Below are 20255 nucleotides of genomic sequence, written 5' to 3' on the forward strand. Positions count from 1 at the left end.
TATTGTATTAGACTAATTTCTTTGATCACAAGATCGACTACAAAAATCATTTTAACAACAACAAAAAATACTAATGTAATGTGAGATATAATTCTTGAAGCTTTGTTACTGACTAAGACTAACTAAGTTTATTTCTTAAGTCATGATCATTTATCCAAGGACCGATGATGAAGGAAAGCTGGTCCATCGGTTGAGTTTTGAACCATCTAAAGCTACTGGATTTTCTCACAACACAATAGAACCGGCGACCTTCTGATTGTTTTTTTAGCAATAACCACCCAACTATGTCCAGTAAAATGTTTATTCTTCAGCCTGGGTCATTTATTAAAACACAATTGTCTAACATCGGCTAGGCTTCACTTTAATCCATCAGAGAGCCACTGAATGCCCTTGAATTGTACCTCATGAATTGTACACGTGAGCTATATCAAAACAGCATTAATCCAACAAGGATTATCACTATCAGTATTGTTAGTATGGGGTAGTTAGGGGGTTATGGAGGGGGGTAGTTAATAGTTACACTTTGAAACTAACTACAGTACGGGAAATCACGTTTAGATGATTCAATTCAGCTCTTCATGACACACGTCATACAGTACCAGCGTTATCTAAACGTAGTCTTCAAACACCTTTATAATTTATGCTAAAATAAATCAACCCGTCCTTGAACCCGGGAACCCTTGTTCAGCAATGTTGAATAATTATCAAATATTACCAATAGCATTATAAACGCTTGCAATGCAGACCCCTCATTACCTCCCGCCAAAATAATTATGCGCGAAGATTCGCGTCCACAGATGATGGATTTCCGGCGGGTAACAAAGTTCAATAAATCTGTGGGAGTGTGGGCAGTGGTGAAACAATTACAAGCTCGGTCTGCCTGCATATGCAACAGGTGAGCCCCCCAGGTGATGTCGCATTTACATGAGTGGGTGGACCGCGCATGCCTAGTCACTAGTCACCTCCTCCCCCCCTACTCTGGTCACCACTTTACACGGAACAGACTGTACTCGCGCCTCAATACCCGAGTGGAATATCAATTGCTAACTGCAATTATGGGGATTGTGAAGGTTGACATTTAATATTTCTTGACAATGTAAAAGAAAAACCAATAATGTATTCGATTTTGAGCAAGTTTTATCATAATGCACATTGATTAAAATTAGCGTACTAATGTATATAGCTTGAATCGCGTCTGGTTATGTGTTTGTCAATTAGTTAAATATTGTTTTTATTAAGGGCAATTGATTAAGGGTGTTTGATAGTACAGGGGGACCAAGCCTTGCTCGGTTGTAGTTAAAAGGGGAGCAGTGCGTGAAAATGCTCAAAAAATTAACTTTCATTAAATGATGACAAAATATTGTGTATTTTGTGCAGTTTAAGAAAATATATAACACTTTATACTTGGATATTTTCTTACATAAGAAGGAATCTTTAATCCTCCATTAAGATAAATTAAGGAAACTACCCATTTTCCCGGGTTTTCCTCATTTACTAAGCTTGTAATAGTCTTATCTTCAATCAAACTGCATATTTGCATTTAGGATACAAAAACTGAACGATTTTAAGTACCCATAGTCTTATATTGTAAATAAAAATAATTTTCCTGGACTTTTGAAAGAGGGCCCTTCTGGATTCTACTGAGCCTACCCTTCAAGGGTTCAAATGTGAATATCCGAAAGTTAGTTTTTAGAAGATTAGGTACCATTCTAAAGAAAAAAAACTACTAAACTCATCAAGCTCAAATTTTACACAATAATTCCTGTTACCATGGTGAATAGTTTCATGCATTTTTAGAATGTTACCATTAATTTTACTTTAAAAAAATTGTTTATTATAAAAAAAAACACAATTAAAAATTAGTAATTTTTATAAAATTTTATATTTTAAAAACTAGACCTAATTTCTTGTTTATATAGCATGAAATCATAGAAAACAATCTAAGGAATGAATATAAAAAAAAATTTAAGTCAATATCTCTAACGGTTTTAAAAATAAATGTACCTATCTAATCACATGTTTTCCCATAAGAATAACATGGAAGTAATATTTGCGCACTGCTCCCCTTTTAATTGGGTTTAAAAGTTAAAATTAAAACAATATTGTGAACATACATTTAATAATTACGAAAAACATTTTTATTACCAACCATAACCAGACGTTGGATCACTGAAATCATAACAAACTGTGTAATGTAAGAGCATCCAATTTAACAAAAATACGTCATTTTTAAGGTCTAAGTTTTTTAGTTAAATTGCTACTCACACAGAATTTTCCTCCCCTCTAAAGTCATTGAAACCCGTTGTTCGACTTGCACTCTCACTAAAGACAGCAGATTAAAATTTTACTAGTGTACCTGTTGCTTGAATTCGAGCAATTGCTAAGTATTACAGGTGTAATTTTTAAACTAATAACAATCATAACTTCTGATGAATTTAAAAGATTTGTCTCAAATATTATGGAAATACTCAAGATGTACATAACAGATCGATGTAATCAACATTTCTTGTAAATAATCATTTTTCAAGAGCTGATCTTGTTTTTTTAGTTTTTTCTACAAATACCTTACTCAAAACCGCATTAGGTTGGCCACAATAACGATTATAAATTCTAAAAAAAAAATTAAAAAAAATATTTCTACAGTATGTCTTCTCCTTGGTGGTGTTCTATGACTTTCCTATCTTTCCTTAGTTAACTGTTAAATTAACTGTTAAATTAATTGTAAAACTTATTGACTGTTTACGATTAACATATGCTCTTCTTCTCACTTTTAATTTCTGACAACAGCTGGAGTTTCATAACAATGATGGTTTCCCATGTTAATCTTATGGAGAGATACGACACTTTAAAGGGCCCCAGTGCCTCACTCTCTAATTATTAAGATACCAAAAACATGTAAATCGGTTCAGTAGTTTTGGAGGAGTAATTGTCACAAAAAACCTGCTTGCGTATTAAATAAGTATATAGATACCACGGTCAATAGACCACCATGACCAGTCTATTCTCTGTGATCATACAAACAAAATCATATTAGTTTCAGAATAGCTTGTGACTTTTCGCTTTTTCGATACTACTCTTAAGAAATTGAGATTCTGTTGGTTTTTTTCCATTTGGATTTAGCATACGGTAATCGTTTTATGCCAATTAAACCCCCCAGTTGTAATTAGCTTACGTGGAATGCCTCAGTACTTCGGGAATTAAGTTTTGGTGGGAGAGGGCTAAGTAAAATAATCATTATTTGATCGAAACTATTTTCTCCTATGACGAGTAGTCTTCAGTGTAATCATAACCTTTGCTCAATAGTTACAAACTGATGTGTTTACCCTTTTACTGTATTTTTACTTTCTCCCCCTATACCATAGTATATGGAGAAAGTATTGTTTTCGTCAAAATTTTCGAGTTTGAGTTTTGAGTGGATATATCAGTTTTGGGTCCCCCTGGACCCAAAAAAGTGGTTTTCGAAGTGATGTCTCTCTGTGTGTGTGTGTGTGTGTGTGTGTGTGTGTGTGTGTGTGAGTGTGTCCGTTAGCACGATAACTCAAACAAAAACCATCCGATTTTGATTAAATTTGGTATAAACGTGTAAACCTACGTCATTTATTCGAACGAGTTCGCGAACCAGCATGATCGGACATGGGAATGGGGGTTTATGGGGTAAAAGTGGGGTTTTCCCATTTTATGCCCTAAAAACATTAAATTTTGGAATTTCTTTCCCAACCATTTTGTAGATTCTTTGTTTGAAGTTCATTGGGTGTGATGTTGAGTTAATGTTGTTCAAAGGTTTATTGCGGACATTTTGATTTATGGTTTACTTAACATTTGACCATCGTGATGGAAAATTTCCGAAATAAACCTTTGAACAACATTTTGTAGAGCTTAAAAAAAGAAATAATTCAGTATATTGAAGCATTGTTGTATGCCTAATGGTTACGGAGAAAATTCAAAAAATTGCAAATTTAAAATTCCCATGTTATTCTTATGAAGAAAAATTAAACTGTTGTAATTTACTTGTTTATGGATACATGTTGATCAAATTTGGCAAATTTATTTATTTCATCCTATACTATTGATGTTTGGTCAAAAAACACTGTTTACCTTCCCCAGCAGCAAACCTGAGCACTTGTTAAATCTAATGTTATTTAAACCGGGAATAAATATATTTTATTAAGAAAATATTTTAGTGAATATGTAATCAGACAAGTTGAAATTCGCTTAGTTTGCAGGTTTGCTGCGGCGGGGGTATTAGGGATTTTTGTTTTTCCCTATCTTATATGTTATAGAGCTGGGTAGCTTATCGGTTATATTGCTCGCGTATTAACCAGACGATCGGTAGTTCATCCCTGAGAAAAGTCAGTAGCGTTGTGATGGCTCTAATCGGGATGCTGCTGTCCGTTATTACTACTGTAATCCTAGGTCACTGTTTTATGGCGGTTCATTTGAATTGATCTAAAAATACCTTTGAATCTATAATGCCCTAAATTACATGTTATTGTAAATCTCGCTAAGAAGTCAACCTTGATAAGAAATCGTATATGATAATCCCTAGAGGCTTGCTATAGAGGTTCTACTGCACCTTCTATAATGACATTTTTCCCAGTCCCATATTGATTATGTTTCAGGATATCTGTCCATTTCTTCCATGGATCAATGAGCACACGAACGTCTTCAATGGAACGAAAATCTCGAAGAAATGTAAATATAGTGGATCAGCACGAACTAATAACTCATATGGTTTATTATTTATTAATATCGTATTGATTGTTTTAATAAATTCATTTCTCAGGTAATGAACTGTTTTATTTATTTACTTAACTAGCAGTAGGCTACGCTTATTCTGCGCGTAACGACAATGTCATTTGTATGGGCAAATCAACCAAATCTCAGTCAACAACAGTCCTAACTTCTTGTCGATTAATTAACCAAAGTCATTGTTAATATACGTAATGGATTTCCTGAACTGTTATCAAAAAGAGAGAAATCCATCGTACCTGTACAAAACAAGTTGATTAATTGAAGCCTATTTCCTTATTTGTAATGAGGCCTATCATAAACAAAACTAAGCTAAACTGAACTAATATAAACCAGACGATTTTTAATACCGAAAAATCAAGGATATCTGGGCCTAGTTTTGAACCATATTAATAGTATATTTCGTACCTAGGGCCGAAAATGAGGTTTTGCCGGCTCGAGATAGTTTTTAAGTTCGAGACGAAGTCGAGAACTTAAATCGATCGAGAGCTGCAAAACCATTTCGGCCCGTGGTACGAACGCTATTTTTCACCACACTATACCACTATACCCTATTACACCACTATAATAATGCACACTGATAGTCAACACAACTACAACTTTAAGGTTATGTAAAGAAATAATTTGAGGAATCAGCAAAAATAAAAATAAATAGTTGCTAGGCAACGGCGACAATAACACAATTCTTTTGCAATGCTATGGATTTTGATTGTGTATTTAAAATGCATTCATGTTTTAAGAAAGTAAGCTGACAGCTGATTTTGCGGCCCCGGCCTGTAAAAACCTGCTCGGTCCCCAAATTATGGACAGCTGGCATCGCCAGCAAAACGTAACTTTCAGCCACCAATTAACGTATGTAATACAGCCAAAAACATCATAGTGTGGTGAAAAACAATTGAAGTTCCTCATGATTTAACCGACAACCTTTTGATTTTCATGCGAGTACTATTACTAATCAGCTGTCCAGTTATCAATCCATATACGAAAATGCAAGATCATCACACACAATCAACCGGGTAGGGAATGTGCATACGGGAGGGACGATGGGTAAAGTTGTGGTGACGTCATATCTATAGTGGCTAATGTCTTATCTTGAGGCAACACGATTACCGTAACGAGATGAGCGGATCCAGCGGCGTTCGTGGCATAGTTGGTAGCGCATCATACTAGTCTACAGGAATCTCGAGTTCGAGACCCGTCGGAGATATTAATTTTTGACAAAGATTTTCTATATTTGAATTTTATCTTATATCTTTTTTATATTATCAGCAAGTTTGGTTGGTTAGGTTAGGTTATGACAGTTTAATTTTATAATTAAAAAGTCAATTTTATAACTAAAAGCTATAAAATAACTTTATTTAAATTTTTCAACTTAGCGGTTCTAGCGGCGAACGCTGACAATATCTTAGCCATCGTCCCTCCCGTGTGTCCCACCGATCAGGGTAGCCAATGCACACACTGTCTACACAGTACACATATCACCAACGGTCATTAAAATGATCGAATGCAGTAAAATATTCTCATCATTGAATACTTGGAGATTCATATGTATATGTACATTCATTAGCTAACTGATAACCTATGGCATAGAGTAACCAACACATGGGACTATGTTTAATCTATGGCTATGGCTAATTCAAATCGTCCAGTCTGTCAATTTGATCACATGTCGTTGTTTTATACAATGTTGGTAAACAAACATAAATACTCCTAAACTTTTGCATTAAATTCAAAATTGTGTTGTTTCGGTTTCAAAATCATCAATGAAATTGATACTTGGATTATTTACTTTCTATTTTCAAACAATAGTCGTATTTAACCAAAATGTAGCCGGGGAAACAAATGGAGAACAGACCCAAACTTTATCAACAGGAACCAACCATTCTAACGATGAAACACATCTATTAAATACCAACCGAAGTACTGATGTCAATTTTACTAAAAATGTTAAGGATATGCACATTGTTTATGCTTTGGAGAGAACTCAAGATGTACCTGTAACAAATTCTACAAGTCTAGAGAACACAAAATTAGTGCATTTTAAAGTCAACAAGACAAAAAAGATTGTCTTCAACCAAATTGAGATTCCTAGCAAAGTCGTTGAAGACGGAGTTACAACGACATCTAAAAATGATATGCATAAAGCAACATTTGAATCAGACGTCATCCAAGCAGAACCCGAAGGGTCTTTCAATAATGGTCAAAACGTAGATATCGCTATGCATCGCTCAGACGTCGGGCACACGGAAGGCACTGAATTCAACGTCACCCAAACAGAAGGTTTGCATAGTAAGCCAACTGCATATTTTAACGAAGATGGAAATTTGAACAATTTGACTCATCCCACTGAAAAATTTCAATTTGACAACAAAAAATAACAGAAAATCTTGCACGACTCGCAGTTTAACAGTGAAAACAGTGAATACCCAGACACTTTCGACTGGAGAAGAAGAGAAGATTCTTACAATCTGACAGAACCAGAGCAATCCCCGTATTCTGTGCTCCTCATCGTAGTACGAGGCGGTGAAGTGGCAGGTCGGTGCACATGTTCGATCATAACTGAGGAATGGGTCTTGACAGCGGCACATTGCCTCGTTGAGGGTGAAAAATGTATAGTATACGCCGGGGGTCACTCGATGGAGGAGTTAAAAAAATTCGTAAATGGAAGCGGCCCCAGGCCTCCTACAGCCCAGCTGCTCCAATCCTCTAGTTTTATCATTCATCCTCGGTATGGGGGAGAAGATTTTGACGTGGGGCTGATCAAAGTGAAGGGAAAGTTCAACTTTACGCGGGCTGTGAGCTCGATACAGCTGACCACGACACCTTGGATGGAGAGTTACCATGGATATACGACGTGCGTTTTTACGGGATTCGGTACTGTTCAGATAGGAGAGGAGAACAAGGACGATGGCTACAGGAAGACGACTCGTCTGGAGATTAAAAGCCCTTGCCTCTGCTCGTTCAATCTGCGCATGCGATTTGGATCAGAGACGGTGAGTAAGTGTGTGGGCCTAGTGTAGTTTTAAAGTAAATGCAAATGGTATACGAAAGTCCAAATTTAATTTGGTAAATATTTCTTAATGATATATTTTTTAAGTCGCATTGTTGATGTCAAGTTCAAAAGTCTGTCACTGATAGTTTTTAAATAATTTAGCTTATTCTGTTTCATTGGGCACTTGTGAAGAGTACTTTAAGTAGGCCTATAGATAAAAGACTTTATAAAACAACTCTTTTACTTTTAAAATTGTAAGCTTCTTAGATTTTGTAAAATGGTTCAATATTTTATTCATACAATGTTAATGCGGTGAAAACATTTTGACTCGTTACAACTGACTTCGGCAATACTTTTCACAGCTGAGTTATGATAACATTTTTTTCACCACACTATGATGTTTTTGGCTGTATTACATACGTTAATTGGTGGCTGAAAGTTACGTTTTGCTGGCCATGCCAGCTGTCATCGTAATTTGGGGACCGAGCAGGTTTTTACAGGCCGGGGCCGCAAAATCAGCTGTCCGCTTACTTACTTAGAACGTGAATGCATTTTAAATACACAATCAAAATCCATAGCATTGCAATATAATTGTGTTATTGTCACCGTTGCCTAGCAACTATTCATTTTTATTTTTGCTGATTCCTCAAATTATTTCTTCACATAACCTTAATGTTGTAGTTGTCTTGACTATCAGTGTGCATTAATATAGTGGTGAATAGTGGTAATAGGGTAAAGTGCGGTGAAAAATAGCGTTCGTACCACGGACCGAAATGGGTTTGCAGCTCTCGATCGATTTAAGTTCTCGACTTCGTCTCGAACTTAAAAAAGGGGATTGCCCAACTCCGCGCAGTGGTCAAATTTAATCCGAGGAAAAATTTTATGGCCCCCGAAGGGTTCAGCCCAACTCCGCGCGGTGGTCACTTTTAGTGTCAAGTCTAACTCCGCGCAGTGGTCACTCCTAATATCTACGGTATTTGCTTTGGTAAAGTTTTTACCAAAACAAAGGCTACAGCACATTTGCATGGACGTGAGTTGAAGTTTCCAAAAGGTTTGCTGCTGCTATTACAATAATATCCCCGCCGCTTCAAAACTGCAGACTGAGCGAACTTCCATTTGATTGATTGCATTACCAGTAAAATATCTCTTTCAAAATATACTATTTATTCCCTATTTAAATATCATTAGTTTAATGAGTACACATAAGTTTGCTGCAAGAGGCGGGGTAATAAGTGTTTTTGTGAAATGTCAATAGTTAAGTGTAAAATAAATGCATTTCCAAATTTAATCAAAATACGCTCCTTTTACAGGAAATTACAACAATTTACTTATTCTCCATAAGAATAACATGGGAATTATAAAATTAAAATTTGTTGGCATTTTTTCTGTAACCATTATGGCGCATAATAACACTTCAATATACTAAATTATTTGTCTTTAAGCACTACAAATTGCTTTAAAAAGAAATTGCAAAAATGTATGCTTTTAGGCTCAAAATTGGGAAAACTCGATTTTTCCCCTTAAACCCCAGTTTCCATGGTTCCATGGCAAGATCGTGCTGGTTCGTGAACTCGTTCGAATAAATGTAGGTTTAACGTTCATATCAAATTTAATCAAAATTGTATCATTTTTGCTCGAATTATCGTGCTAACGGACATATATATATTTATATGAATTCGAATGGATGGTGATTTCGGCCTTTGGGACATAAAACCGAAAAATTAAATCAGTGGATCTCAGTGGAGTCTTACCATAATATCTACGGTAATAACTTATTCCCTATATGGGAAATTCGCTAAAACGTTGGTCCGGGTCTGGCTTCAATGGAAAATCCTCTTCATAGACGTCAAATTCGCCATTTAATAAGACGTAAAAGAAATATTTTAGCTTATTATACAAGCAAAATTATAGATTCACAACTGGAGGTGAAACTTGAAAACCACTAGGCTATGTAATATTTTCAAAAAGTCCGTGCGAAGAGTGGATACGTATGAAAGTTTCTGAAATTCACAGTTCACAATTATTTAATATGCTAATACATTTTATTAACGATTTCATGAGCTTTACGTTACACTTGTGTGCTGCGATCACGGATTTTACCTTTTTATACAGCAATATACTGCAAATTAGCTGTAATCTCTTTTTTTGTAAAAAAAAAACTTAGCTCTGCATTTAAAAGTGGCTACAATGAACTTTTTAAATAATAAAAAAACTTAATTATCTCTTCCAATAACATTTAACAAAGGAAACATTTTAAAATTCTTTTTGTAATCAAATTTAAAGTATAAGATTGTTTTTGAGGTTTGCCAATAATGTGATTTGGTTTTCTGAGAATTTATTAAGATATTACTTTAATCTTTAAAATATTTACGATTGTAAAATGTTTTACTAAGGTTAATATTGCTTCGCATTTTAAAGCTTATAATATTATTGTTTAACTATATTAATTTAAATTTATTATGGTTTTAAATAAGTGTAACTTTTGTAAATTTGTAAATATTTTACTTATAAAATTTTAGTAGGCTAAAAATTTGTATTTTATTTTTAGTACAGATATTTTAAATGAATTGTTCTTTTTTTGTTTGTTCTGTAAATAATATACACGATGTTTATGTTAACGATGACTAATTTGACAAATTTTGGCTCACTTGCCCTGGAATTTTGAACATTTTGTACGTAGAGTAATTAAATATAAAGTCAATTTTGAAGTCTGATGTTTTGTTAAATTCCTATACTGCTTTAAGTATTGATATAATTTTGTATTGCGAGTCATAAAAAACATAGAAGTTTGTCGGCCATTTTCTCCCAAATTTGAGGTGTGTAGCTAACTGTTGTATGACACAGAGATTACAGCTAATTTGTTATAGCAATCTGCGGTTGTATACAAAACTAATATTTATGAGCTTGGTACTAAAGTTCAGAGAGCTCATAAGCCCAGTAATGAATGAGTGAATGAGTGAGGAGTATTGTAGAATTTGGAAATATAGAATTTAACTTATAAATTAAATTCACAGTCACTCTTTCTCGCGGACTTTTTAAAACTTCTTATATTAGTGGTTTTTAAGCTTCATCTCCTGTTTTAGGTATATCTTATCTCTTTACTTTCCTATAAATGATAAACCTAACATAAAGTATAACACAATTTCAAAGTTCAAACACAAACTCTCAGCCGCCAGGGCTGTGAGAGCCAAAATTGACCACTGCGCGGAGTTGGACAGTCGGTTTTGACAGATTTCTGACCACTGCGCGGAGTTGGGATAAGCCCCTTAAAAACTATCTCGAGCCGGCAAAACCTCATTTTCGGCCCTAGGTACGAAATATACTATTTTTATTATTTGAGACCGGTTAAGATAATGGAACTTGAAATCGCATCTATTCAAAATTCGATATTAAACCTTTGCGAAGTCTGTTAAGATATTTGGGTATGTCGGGTTACATTTACTTACGTTACTTACGTTTAACGTACAGTACACATATAACGACTATATTTTGCAGATGCTTCCTTTAGTTTAGTATTATAACCAAAAACTACAAATCACACTGTAATTTTTACCCTTAAAAGAATATATAAAAAATAGTCGATATCAACGCATTTAAGCTTCATTACAAAACAGGAGACACTAAAAACGGCTCATTCTGAAGATTTGTCCATTTCAATATCATAAGATAGTAAGATGGATATCTAATGGTCGAACATCGCGCCACTCATCCTACACTCATCTCCATTCATACTTGGCTTAAAATACCTACTTTATATGGTCGCCATTTAATAAGAAAGTATTAAAGTATAAAACTATAATAGTTAATGGTTTAACGAAATTGATAATAGTAGTTTTTGACAGCACAAATTTGTTGTCCGTCATACTGCAGCAAAAACAGCCGTTTTAATGCATGCGTTGCGGGTCAAAAGTAGCAGTTTTGTTCATCGTTTATAGCTCCAAGGGAGTATGGTAAGGATCAGCAGTATGTATCGATGTTTTATCGATTGTAGATAATTGTTTCCGTATTGTAAATAGTTCGAAGTATCGATGGTATAATGTACACTAGCACAGTAGTAATGACGAAACGATTGCATCATTTACTAAACAGCTGCTTGTTTCCATTGCGGTAGCAAATTGAATTTAAAACAAGCTGAAAGTGGTTTTGAGAGTTCAAGTTTTAAATTATTAAAACTATTTCAGTTTTTTTAACATAGTTTATTTAACTAATGGTGCGTTATGACGATAAATAGTTCATCACACGGGCAAAAGGTGTCTTTCAACTCTCGCTTATTTTCCAGTGTTTAGGCCCTGACGATGACATATCCTATTAACAAAAAAAGGGTAAAAGGGTGAAAAATTCCAAGTTCAACATAAAAGTCATATGGTCATTGTTATTGTTTTTAAATCTTCTATATATAAAGCCAAAAGTACCCATGAACTTTTGAGAAAACTACAAGTCACACCCCCATAAACCATATACTTAAATTGTTCGTCATGACGAGAAACCTTGCGCAAAATTATCCATTATTTCACAAATTGCCCTTTAAGGTCGTAATTCCTTTCTAAAGGGAACTTTTCATATACCTAATGTTAAAAATACTTCAGCTGTACTTATTTGTTTGTTATTCTTTCAATTTATTACCTTATTAAAATCAGGTGTGATTATTTGTTTCTTTTACTGTATTTTGTTTATTTCAGGTTAACTTAACCAATCAATAGTACTTATGATGTCAAACGGGGTGAAGCCCGTGGGTAACAGCTAGTTAAAGTAAAAACAATTTGGCCAAATCTTGAAATTCTTTGTTATAAATTTTATGTTATGAAATGTGCCGTAAATATTGGTTGCCAATTTACAAATGTTAAATAAATCCTGCGTGTTTTACTCTTAACTTTCTCTGTGATCATGCTTTATCTACAAAGATCGAATATGCAAGTTGAGCACGCTGGGAAAATAATAAGAGGTTATCGTGTTCAAAATGTATGGGAAAACAAGAAGGTAAGGCTTTACAAGGAGGACGAATGCAGGAATAAGGACGATTTCCAAGGATTTTACGGTCATTCAGTATATAATCTACATGTTAAAGTGAACCCGTCATTAACTAAAGTTAGTGATATAATAAATGTCAGGCCACCAGACCACTTTAGGCTTAAAAATAAAACTCGTGACAAACACAAAGTAAAGAGAACGATAAATGAAAAAAACTCAGTCTTCCAAACTAGTCCTGAAGAAAACAACGGAGAAAAATACGATGTAAAAGTATTAAAAGTAAAAAAAGAAAAAGAAACAGAAAGAGGAGGAGAAGGACGAGTACGAATTAACGTATGCTGAAGACTTCTTCCCCTTATCTGTGCTTCTGATACTAGTTAAGAATGGGAATGACGAGCAGGGCATCTGTACAGGAACGATTATATCAGAAGAGTGGGTGTTGATGGTGGCGCACTGTCTGGACGAAGTAGACGGAGTTATTGACTACGCTGGCGGGAACTCTCTCCAGGAGTTCGAAGACTACGCAAGTGGGGAAGGCCAGCTTCCATAAACAGCACTACTGGTGAAGAGCGCGGAGTTGATAATTCACCCAAACTATGAGAGTGAAAAGGGCCATGATGTTGATGGAGACGTAGAGCTTATTAGGGTGGATGAGAAGTTTGTTTGGAACGAGGCTGTTACTCCGATCAACCTGACGACAACTCCGTTCAAGCAGTCTTTTAAAGGATGGGCCGCATGTGAACTGACGGGGTTTGGCGTAGTCGAAGACAACACTCGCAGTGATGACGACACGAAGAGGAAAAAGTACAGTTTTAAATTAAATCAGGCTGTTGGGAGATTATTGTAATGCAGATGGTTAAATCGTTTGAATTCGTTAGTTTTAGTAAGATAAATGGAATGTGTGTTATTGATTTTTTAAAGTAGCATAGGTAAATGGTAGAAAATCCTGTGACCTGTCTGTTGCAGACTAGCAGGTACCTCTTTATCAAACCCAAGCTGGATACGGCGTGTGTCCTGGATATTCTGGAGGAGGTTTGGTCCCTGGAGGGAAGGTACGAGAGTGGCCATGCAGATCATCAAGATGGGTAACACCAAACTCTGATCTGTCTGCTGACTGTTGTAGGCCAGCAGGTACCTCTTTATCAAACCCAAGCTGGATACGGCGTGTGTCCTGGATATTCTGGAGGAGGTTTGGTCCCTGGAGGGAAGGTACGAGAGTGGTCATGCAGATCATCAAGATGGGTAACACCAAACTGGATCTGTCTGCTGTCTAGCAGGTACCTCTGTATCAAACCCAAGCAGGGCTACGGCGTGTGTCCCGGATATTCTGGTGGAGGTTTGGTCTGTGGGGGGAAGGTACGAGAGTGGTCATGCAGATCATCAAGATGGGTAACACCAAACTGGATCTGTCTGCTGTCTAGCAGGTACCTCTGTATCAAACCCAAGCAGGGCTACGGCGTGTGTCCCGGATATTCTGGTGGAGGTTTGGTCTGTGGAGGGAAGGTACGAGAGTGGTCATGCAGATCATCAAGATGGGTAACACCAAACTGTGATCTGTCTGCTGTCTAGCAGGTATCTCTGTATCAAACCCAAGCAGGGCTACGGCGTGTGTCCCGGATATTCTGGTGGAGGTTTGGTCTGTGGAGGGAAGGTACGAGAGTGGTCATGCAGATCATCAAGATGGGTAACACCAAACTGTGATCTGTCTGCTGTCTAGCAGGTACCTCTGTATCAAACCCAATCAGGGCTACGGCGTGTGTCCCGGATATTCTGGTGGAGGTTTGGTCTGTGGAGGGAAGGTACGAGAGTGGTCATGCAGATCATCAAGATGGGTAACACCAAACTGTGATCTGTCTGCTGTCTAGCAGGTATCTCTGTATCAAACCCAAGCAGGGCTACGGCATGTGTCCCGGATATTCTGGTGGAGGTTTGGTCTATGGAGGGAAGGTACGAGAAGTGGTAATGCTGATCATCAAGATGGGTAACACCAAACTGTGATCTGTCTGTTGTCTGTTGTAGGCCAGCAGGTACCTCTGTATAAAACCCAAGCTGGACTACGGTGTGTGTCCTGGAGATTCTGGTGGAGGTTTGGTCTGTTGAGGGAAGGTGCGAGGATCGGCCAAGATCATCAAGATGGGTAACACCAAACTGTGATCTGTCTGCTGTCTAGCAGGTACCTCTGTATCAAACTCAAGCTGGCTACGGCGTGTGTCTCGGATATTCTGGTGGAGGTTTGGTCTGTGGAGGGAAGGTACGAGGGGTGGCCATGCAGCTCATCTAGATGGGATACAGCAAACTGTGATCCGTCTGCTGTCTGTCGCAGGCCAGCAGGTACCTCTGTATCAAACTCAAGCTGGCTACGGCGTGTGTCTCGGATATTCTGGTGGAGGTTTGGTCTGTGGAGGGAAGGTACGAGGGGTGGCCATGCAGCTCATCTAGATGGGATACAGCAAACTGTGATCCGTCTGCTGTCTGTCGCAGGCCAGCAGGTACCTCTGTATCAAACTCAAGCTGGCTACGGCGTGTGTCCCGGATATTCTGGTGGAGGTTTGGTCTGTGGAGGCAAGTTACGAGGGGTGGCCATGCAGCTCATCAAAATGGGATACAGCAAACTGTGATCCGTCTGCTGTCTGTCGCAGGCCAGCAGGTACCTCTGTATCAAACTCAAGCTGGCTACGGCGTGTGTCCCGGATATTCTGGTGGAGGTTTGGTCTGTGGAGGCAAGTTACGAGGGGTGGCCATGCAGCTCATCAAAATGGGATACAGCAAACTGTGATCTGTCTGCTGTCTGTCGCAGGCCAGCAGGTACCTCTGTATCAAACTCAAGCTGGCTACGGCGTGTGTCCCGGATATTCTGGTGGAGGTTTGGTCTGTGGAGGAAAGGTACGAGGAGTGGCCATGCAGATCATCGTGATGGGATACAGCAAACTGTGATCCGTCTGTTTACTGACCTATTACAATAATTTTCAATTTAGGCTAGGCCTAGATTTTGTTTTAGTGACGAGAGCCAAGATCTGTGGAAATAATAGAGTCTGATTAAATCACCATATAATAATTTATTTTTTCATTCACTTTACCCAGCCTATAATAACGATTATCCATTTTACAATAATAAATTCTTAGGCTAGTGATACCCGTACATGCAAATATACAATCATATGGAAAGCGCTCTATACTCAGGGAAGAAAATGAGGATCTTCGTTCTGCAATACAAAATAAATTGTCTGAGTTACATATCGGTATACTAAACTAACTAAAATAACGAATAAGGTAAATACAATTGTTTAACACGTGGCAAGAGGTTATGATTGGCAAGTATTTGAAAATATTATGATTGTCTTGCAGATTAACTAAATCTTCGTTGGAATCTGTTAAACATATAATAATTCTGATTAATATAAAGGATATTTTACAATGGATGTGCTCGGATACTTATAATTGCAACTTTTTACAATAGATCTACTCACATTTTCTAACGGCCTCCTCTATTTCCGCTCTCCACTAAAAAAAAAACAAAAAAAACAATGTCGAGATTGATCTGTACAACAAGGGCTACCAACCTACCAACTTAAGGCAACAATTAGTTCAATGATTATAACTTAATCAAATGTTTCCTACTGTAACAAATCAGTATGTTGTCTGTTGCAGGCCAGCAGGTACCTCTGTACCAAGCCCAAGCTGGACTACGGCATGTGTCCCGGAGATTCTGGTGGAGGTTTGCTGTGTGGAGGGAAGTTACGAGGAGTGACCATGATGGGAGTCAGGATAGACGACATGAAGAACTGTGATATGTCTATTATTGCTGGCATGCAATGCGGAGGCATGAATTCTATCAGTGTGTTTCAGGTGAGTGTTTAGTCTCATCATAGAGACATAGATAGAACATAGGCTAGGCGTCAGGCGAGGAGACTGTAGTCTTGGCCTAACCACTGAGGATGCCTCTTCAAAATAAGGACAACGGTTTCTGCAGCGATCTTTAACTGACGACTCGATTGATGCTGATCACTATGGATTCTGATAACGCCGACCTTATGAAGATACCGTAGGTCTCTCGTAGATGTCGTAGGTAAGACCTGGACCCGGGACCGATTTATTTTTTTCGTTTTGGGGTCCCCAGAGGCCAAAACACCATTCGTTCAAATTCATTTATATATGTGTGTGTGTGAGTGTGTCCGTTAGCACTAACTCAAACAAAAACCATCCGATTTTGATTAAATTTGGTATAAGTTGAAATTCGCTTAGTTTGCAGGTTTGCTGCGGCGGGGGTTATAGGGATTTTTGTTTTCCCCTATCTTATATTTTATAGAGCTGGGTAGCTTATCGGTTATATTGCTCGCGTAACCAGACGATCGGTAGTTCATCCCTGAGAAAAGTCAGTAGCGTTGTGATGGCTCTAATCGGGATGCTGCTGTCCGTTATTACTACTGTAATCCTAGGTCACTGTTTTATGGCACATTTGAAGTTTGGTTCATTTGAATTGATCTTAAAATACCTTTGAATCTATAATGCCCTAAATTACATGTTATTGTAAATCTCGCTAAGAAGTAAACCTTGATAAGAAATCGTATATGATAATCCCTAGAGGCTTGCTATAGAGGTTCTACTGCACCTTCTTTAATGACATTTTTTCCAGTCCCATATTAATTATGTTTCAGGATATCTGTCCATTTCTTCCATGGATCAATGAGCACACGAACGTCTTCAATGGAACGAAAATCTCGAAGAAATGTAAATATAGTGGATCAGCACGAACTAATAACTCATATGGTTTATTATTTATTAATATCGTATTGATTGTTTTAATAAATTCATTTCTCAGGTAATGAACTGTTTTATTTATTTACTTAACTATTAGTAGGCTACGCTTATTCTGCGCGTAACGGCAATGTCATTTGTATGGGCAAATCAACCAAATCTCGCTATGCAAGGATATAATAACTCTATCACAGACAAATAGTTTACATTCTTTGTACAGAGATTGTTAAATACAAGGAAAAACTATGTAAAGATAACAATAATAATATGTTAAGACCTAAACAATTGTTAATTATGTTCTTAAATTAATCATCTCCGAACATACCCTCCCAGGTGTCTGTGGTTTTCGAGACGAGGGTTTGCGTCGGAAGGCATAAGGGGCCCAAATACCTTTAACAGCTCCTGTGACCTCAAAATTGATTGAAACTTAACATTTACAGTATTAAAACCATAAACTTATTTAAACTTGTTCACGTAATGTGCACTACATTTTATACAAGAGAGGTCTTTGAGGATTAGTAACCAACGGTTCAAGCAAGGCAGTTCTGAGACTTTTCCTGCCTAGATGGTAGTTTGGGGATTTGTTAAATTTGGTCAGGCTGTCCGCATTCTTGATCATCAAACCCAAAATACGATCATTAGATCATTAGTTCTATTGGCCAGGCGCACACAGGCAATTTTGAGTCGCGCAACAGTTGCCTGACTAACTTCACAAACTTCACATACCTTAAAACTTCACACAACAAGAGAGCAAACACTAGTGACACTTCTGGCCACGAGTAGTTGAACTTCTGGGGTGAGACTGAGCGACACAGCGACAATTTAGTCGCATGTGTGCGCATCTACACTTGTTTCAATGGATACCAAACCTGGAGCGACAGTCCCGCAACAATTGAGTCGCAGAGCAGTCGCTGGCAAATTGGATCCGGGAACATCGGTTGCAACAGTTGCACGACTGTCCCTAGACTGTTGGTGTGCGCACTCCAATTTAAATCAGTATTGAACATTTTAGTCGGGCAACTGTTGCGCGACTCAAAATCGCCTGTGTGTGCCTGACCAAAATGTATATACATGTTTAATGAGTACAAAACCAAACTGCACACAAACATTCACTTACATTGTTTACCATCTTCACTCTACTTACCGATTCACAACCTTGTCGACACAAAGAAGCCCAGATTTACTGCCAGTTATTCAAAAACCCGTCCACGCGTTTCAGCCGAATCTCCAGACGATTTTTTACGGCGAAACTACAGAAATAATTGTGTAGATTATGCGGTCGTCGGGTGAGCATAAATAACGTGAACTTCCAATTACAAAGGTGGGCAGCGCCTTCCGTACTCGACGGGGGTCAGGGTGCCGAGTCCTGGGCCAAATTAGTTCATTTTGGAAACACTCCCCACGCACTACCAAATATTTATGCCGCGCCATCGCACCAATCGTCACGCTCCCATACAAGTCATAGCTAATGGGACCACAAAGCGCCTACGCTACGTGGGAATAGCCCGGGAGAAATTTCCAATATTTTCCCTCTGTTTTACGGGGTGTAAAATTTAGTGAGGACCTGGTGCTCAATGTGGGCTGTCGAAAGTTGTAACAATTATTGAATGTGATTGGTTTGTTGGTTTTAATTCTTCTAATTTCGTAGACGGGTAATTTTTACAGTTTTACCTGCTTGAAAGTAGATTTTAATGAATATATTGCTGATAAAACTTTCTTAGGCGTGCTAAATTTAAATAAATTGAAGCTTATATTATATGCTGGTATCCTTATACGAGGTATCGTTATAATACTCGTATATAATACGAGAATGTGATTTCTACGATACATTACTCCTCCGTTAAAAATGGACGGATTTTTACAAACGATAAGTCAAAATTAAGTATTTTTTGTGTGTACTCCCCCTTTCACAAATTTCTGTAATAAAATCCATCGGGCTTTGCCCCACAGGCCATCAAAATCCCAATGCATTTCTTATGAAGAAAAGATTTTGTTTACTTAAGACAACTTTGTTTTAATTACAGCTGCTGTTCATAGTAAACACATGATACACACAACAGCGTTCGTTTTTAGAGTGAGTTCGTATTCAGTTTCGATAACTAGAGTGGAGTGATTGATTACATTATCTTTGAGTTGACTCTTTTAAGTCATCGACAATTTTGACTGTCATTCTTTTTTAAATAAAGCCTGTAGAACTTTGAAATATTGCTCGAATACGAGCAACAGGTACACTAGTCCTATTATATTTTTTGCAACACCAACTAACAACGAACTGTTGCAGCAAACATTTGCAACCTGGTAAGATAACTGATTGCTGAAGCTATGTTTATGTACGGTCAATTTAAATAAAATTGATAAAAGACTCAATAGTTTTGGTACTCATTATAGTTTTAAATCAAATAGCGATTTTGGTTTGTCCTAGTTTAAGCATCACCTGAGAATTAGATAAGCATTTGTGCTATCTTGTGAAACTTTTTAGTGATGAACTCAACAATTAATTATTATGATACTGTCATTAATGAGAATCCCAGTGGACTATGCCAACGGGATTACGTTTCAAGCAGAGGCCTACTACAGACCTTGAAGATCACCTGCTAACGTCCATATTATTTTAGGAGTGCTACAACATCCTTAATTCATCAGTTTGTAGCAACAAACAACAATTTTTTCCTTAAAAACTAGATTATAATTATTTTATTTGCCAAACATAAACGGTCATACCAATTCACATCACTTGGCAAACCACCACCTCTTCTCTGAAGCGTTATTTTACCAGTCCAATTTTCTCTTG

General features: G+C 37.3%; 1 protein-coding gene across 1 annotated transcript in view; it reads left to right on the forward strand.

Annotated features, from left to right (window-relative positions):
- The first annotated feature begins 6500 nt into the window (after positions 1–6500).
- LOC128989057 (urokinase-type plasminogen activator-like) overlaps positions 6501–20255 on the forward strand; it is a 30557-nt gene continuing 16802 nt past the window's right edge. The window contains exons 1-3 of the mRNA XM_054410913.1: positions 6501–7742; positions 16358–16555; positions 17365–17528. Of these exons, the coding sequence (XP_054266888.1) occupies positions 7386–7742; positions 16358–16555; positions 17365–17528 (719 nt within the window). The 5' untranslated portion in view covers positions 6501–7385. The remainder of the gene's footprint in view (positions 7743–16357; positions 16556–17364; positions 17529–20255) is intronic.

Source organism: Macrosteles quadrilineatus, unplaced genomic scaffold (assembly GCF_028750875.1).
Source record: "Macrosteles quadrilineatus isolate MER2022 unplaced genomic scaffold, UCM_ALF_1.0 Scaffold_3__2_contigs__length_128488019, whole genome shotgun sequence".
Lineage (NCBI taxonomy): Eukaryota > Metazoa > Arthropoda > Insecta > Hemiptera > Cicadellidae > Macrosteles > Macrosteles quadrilineatus.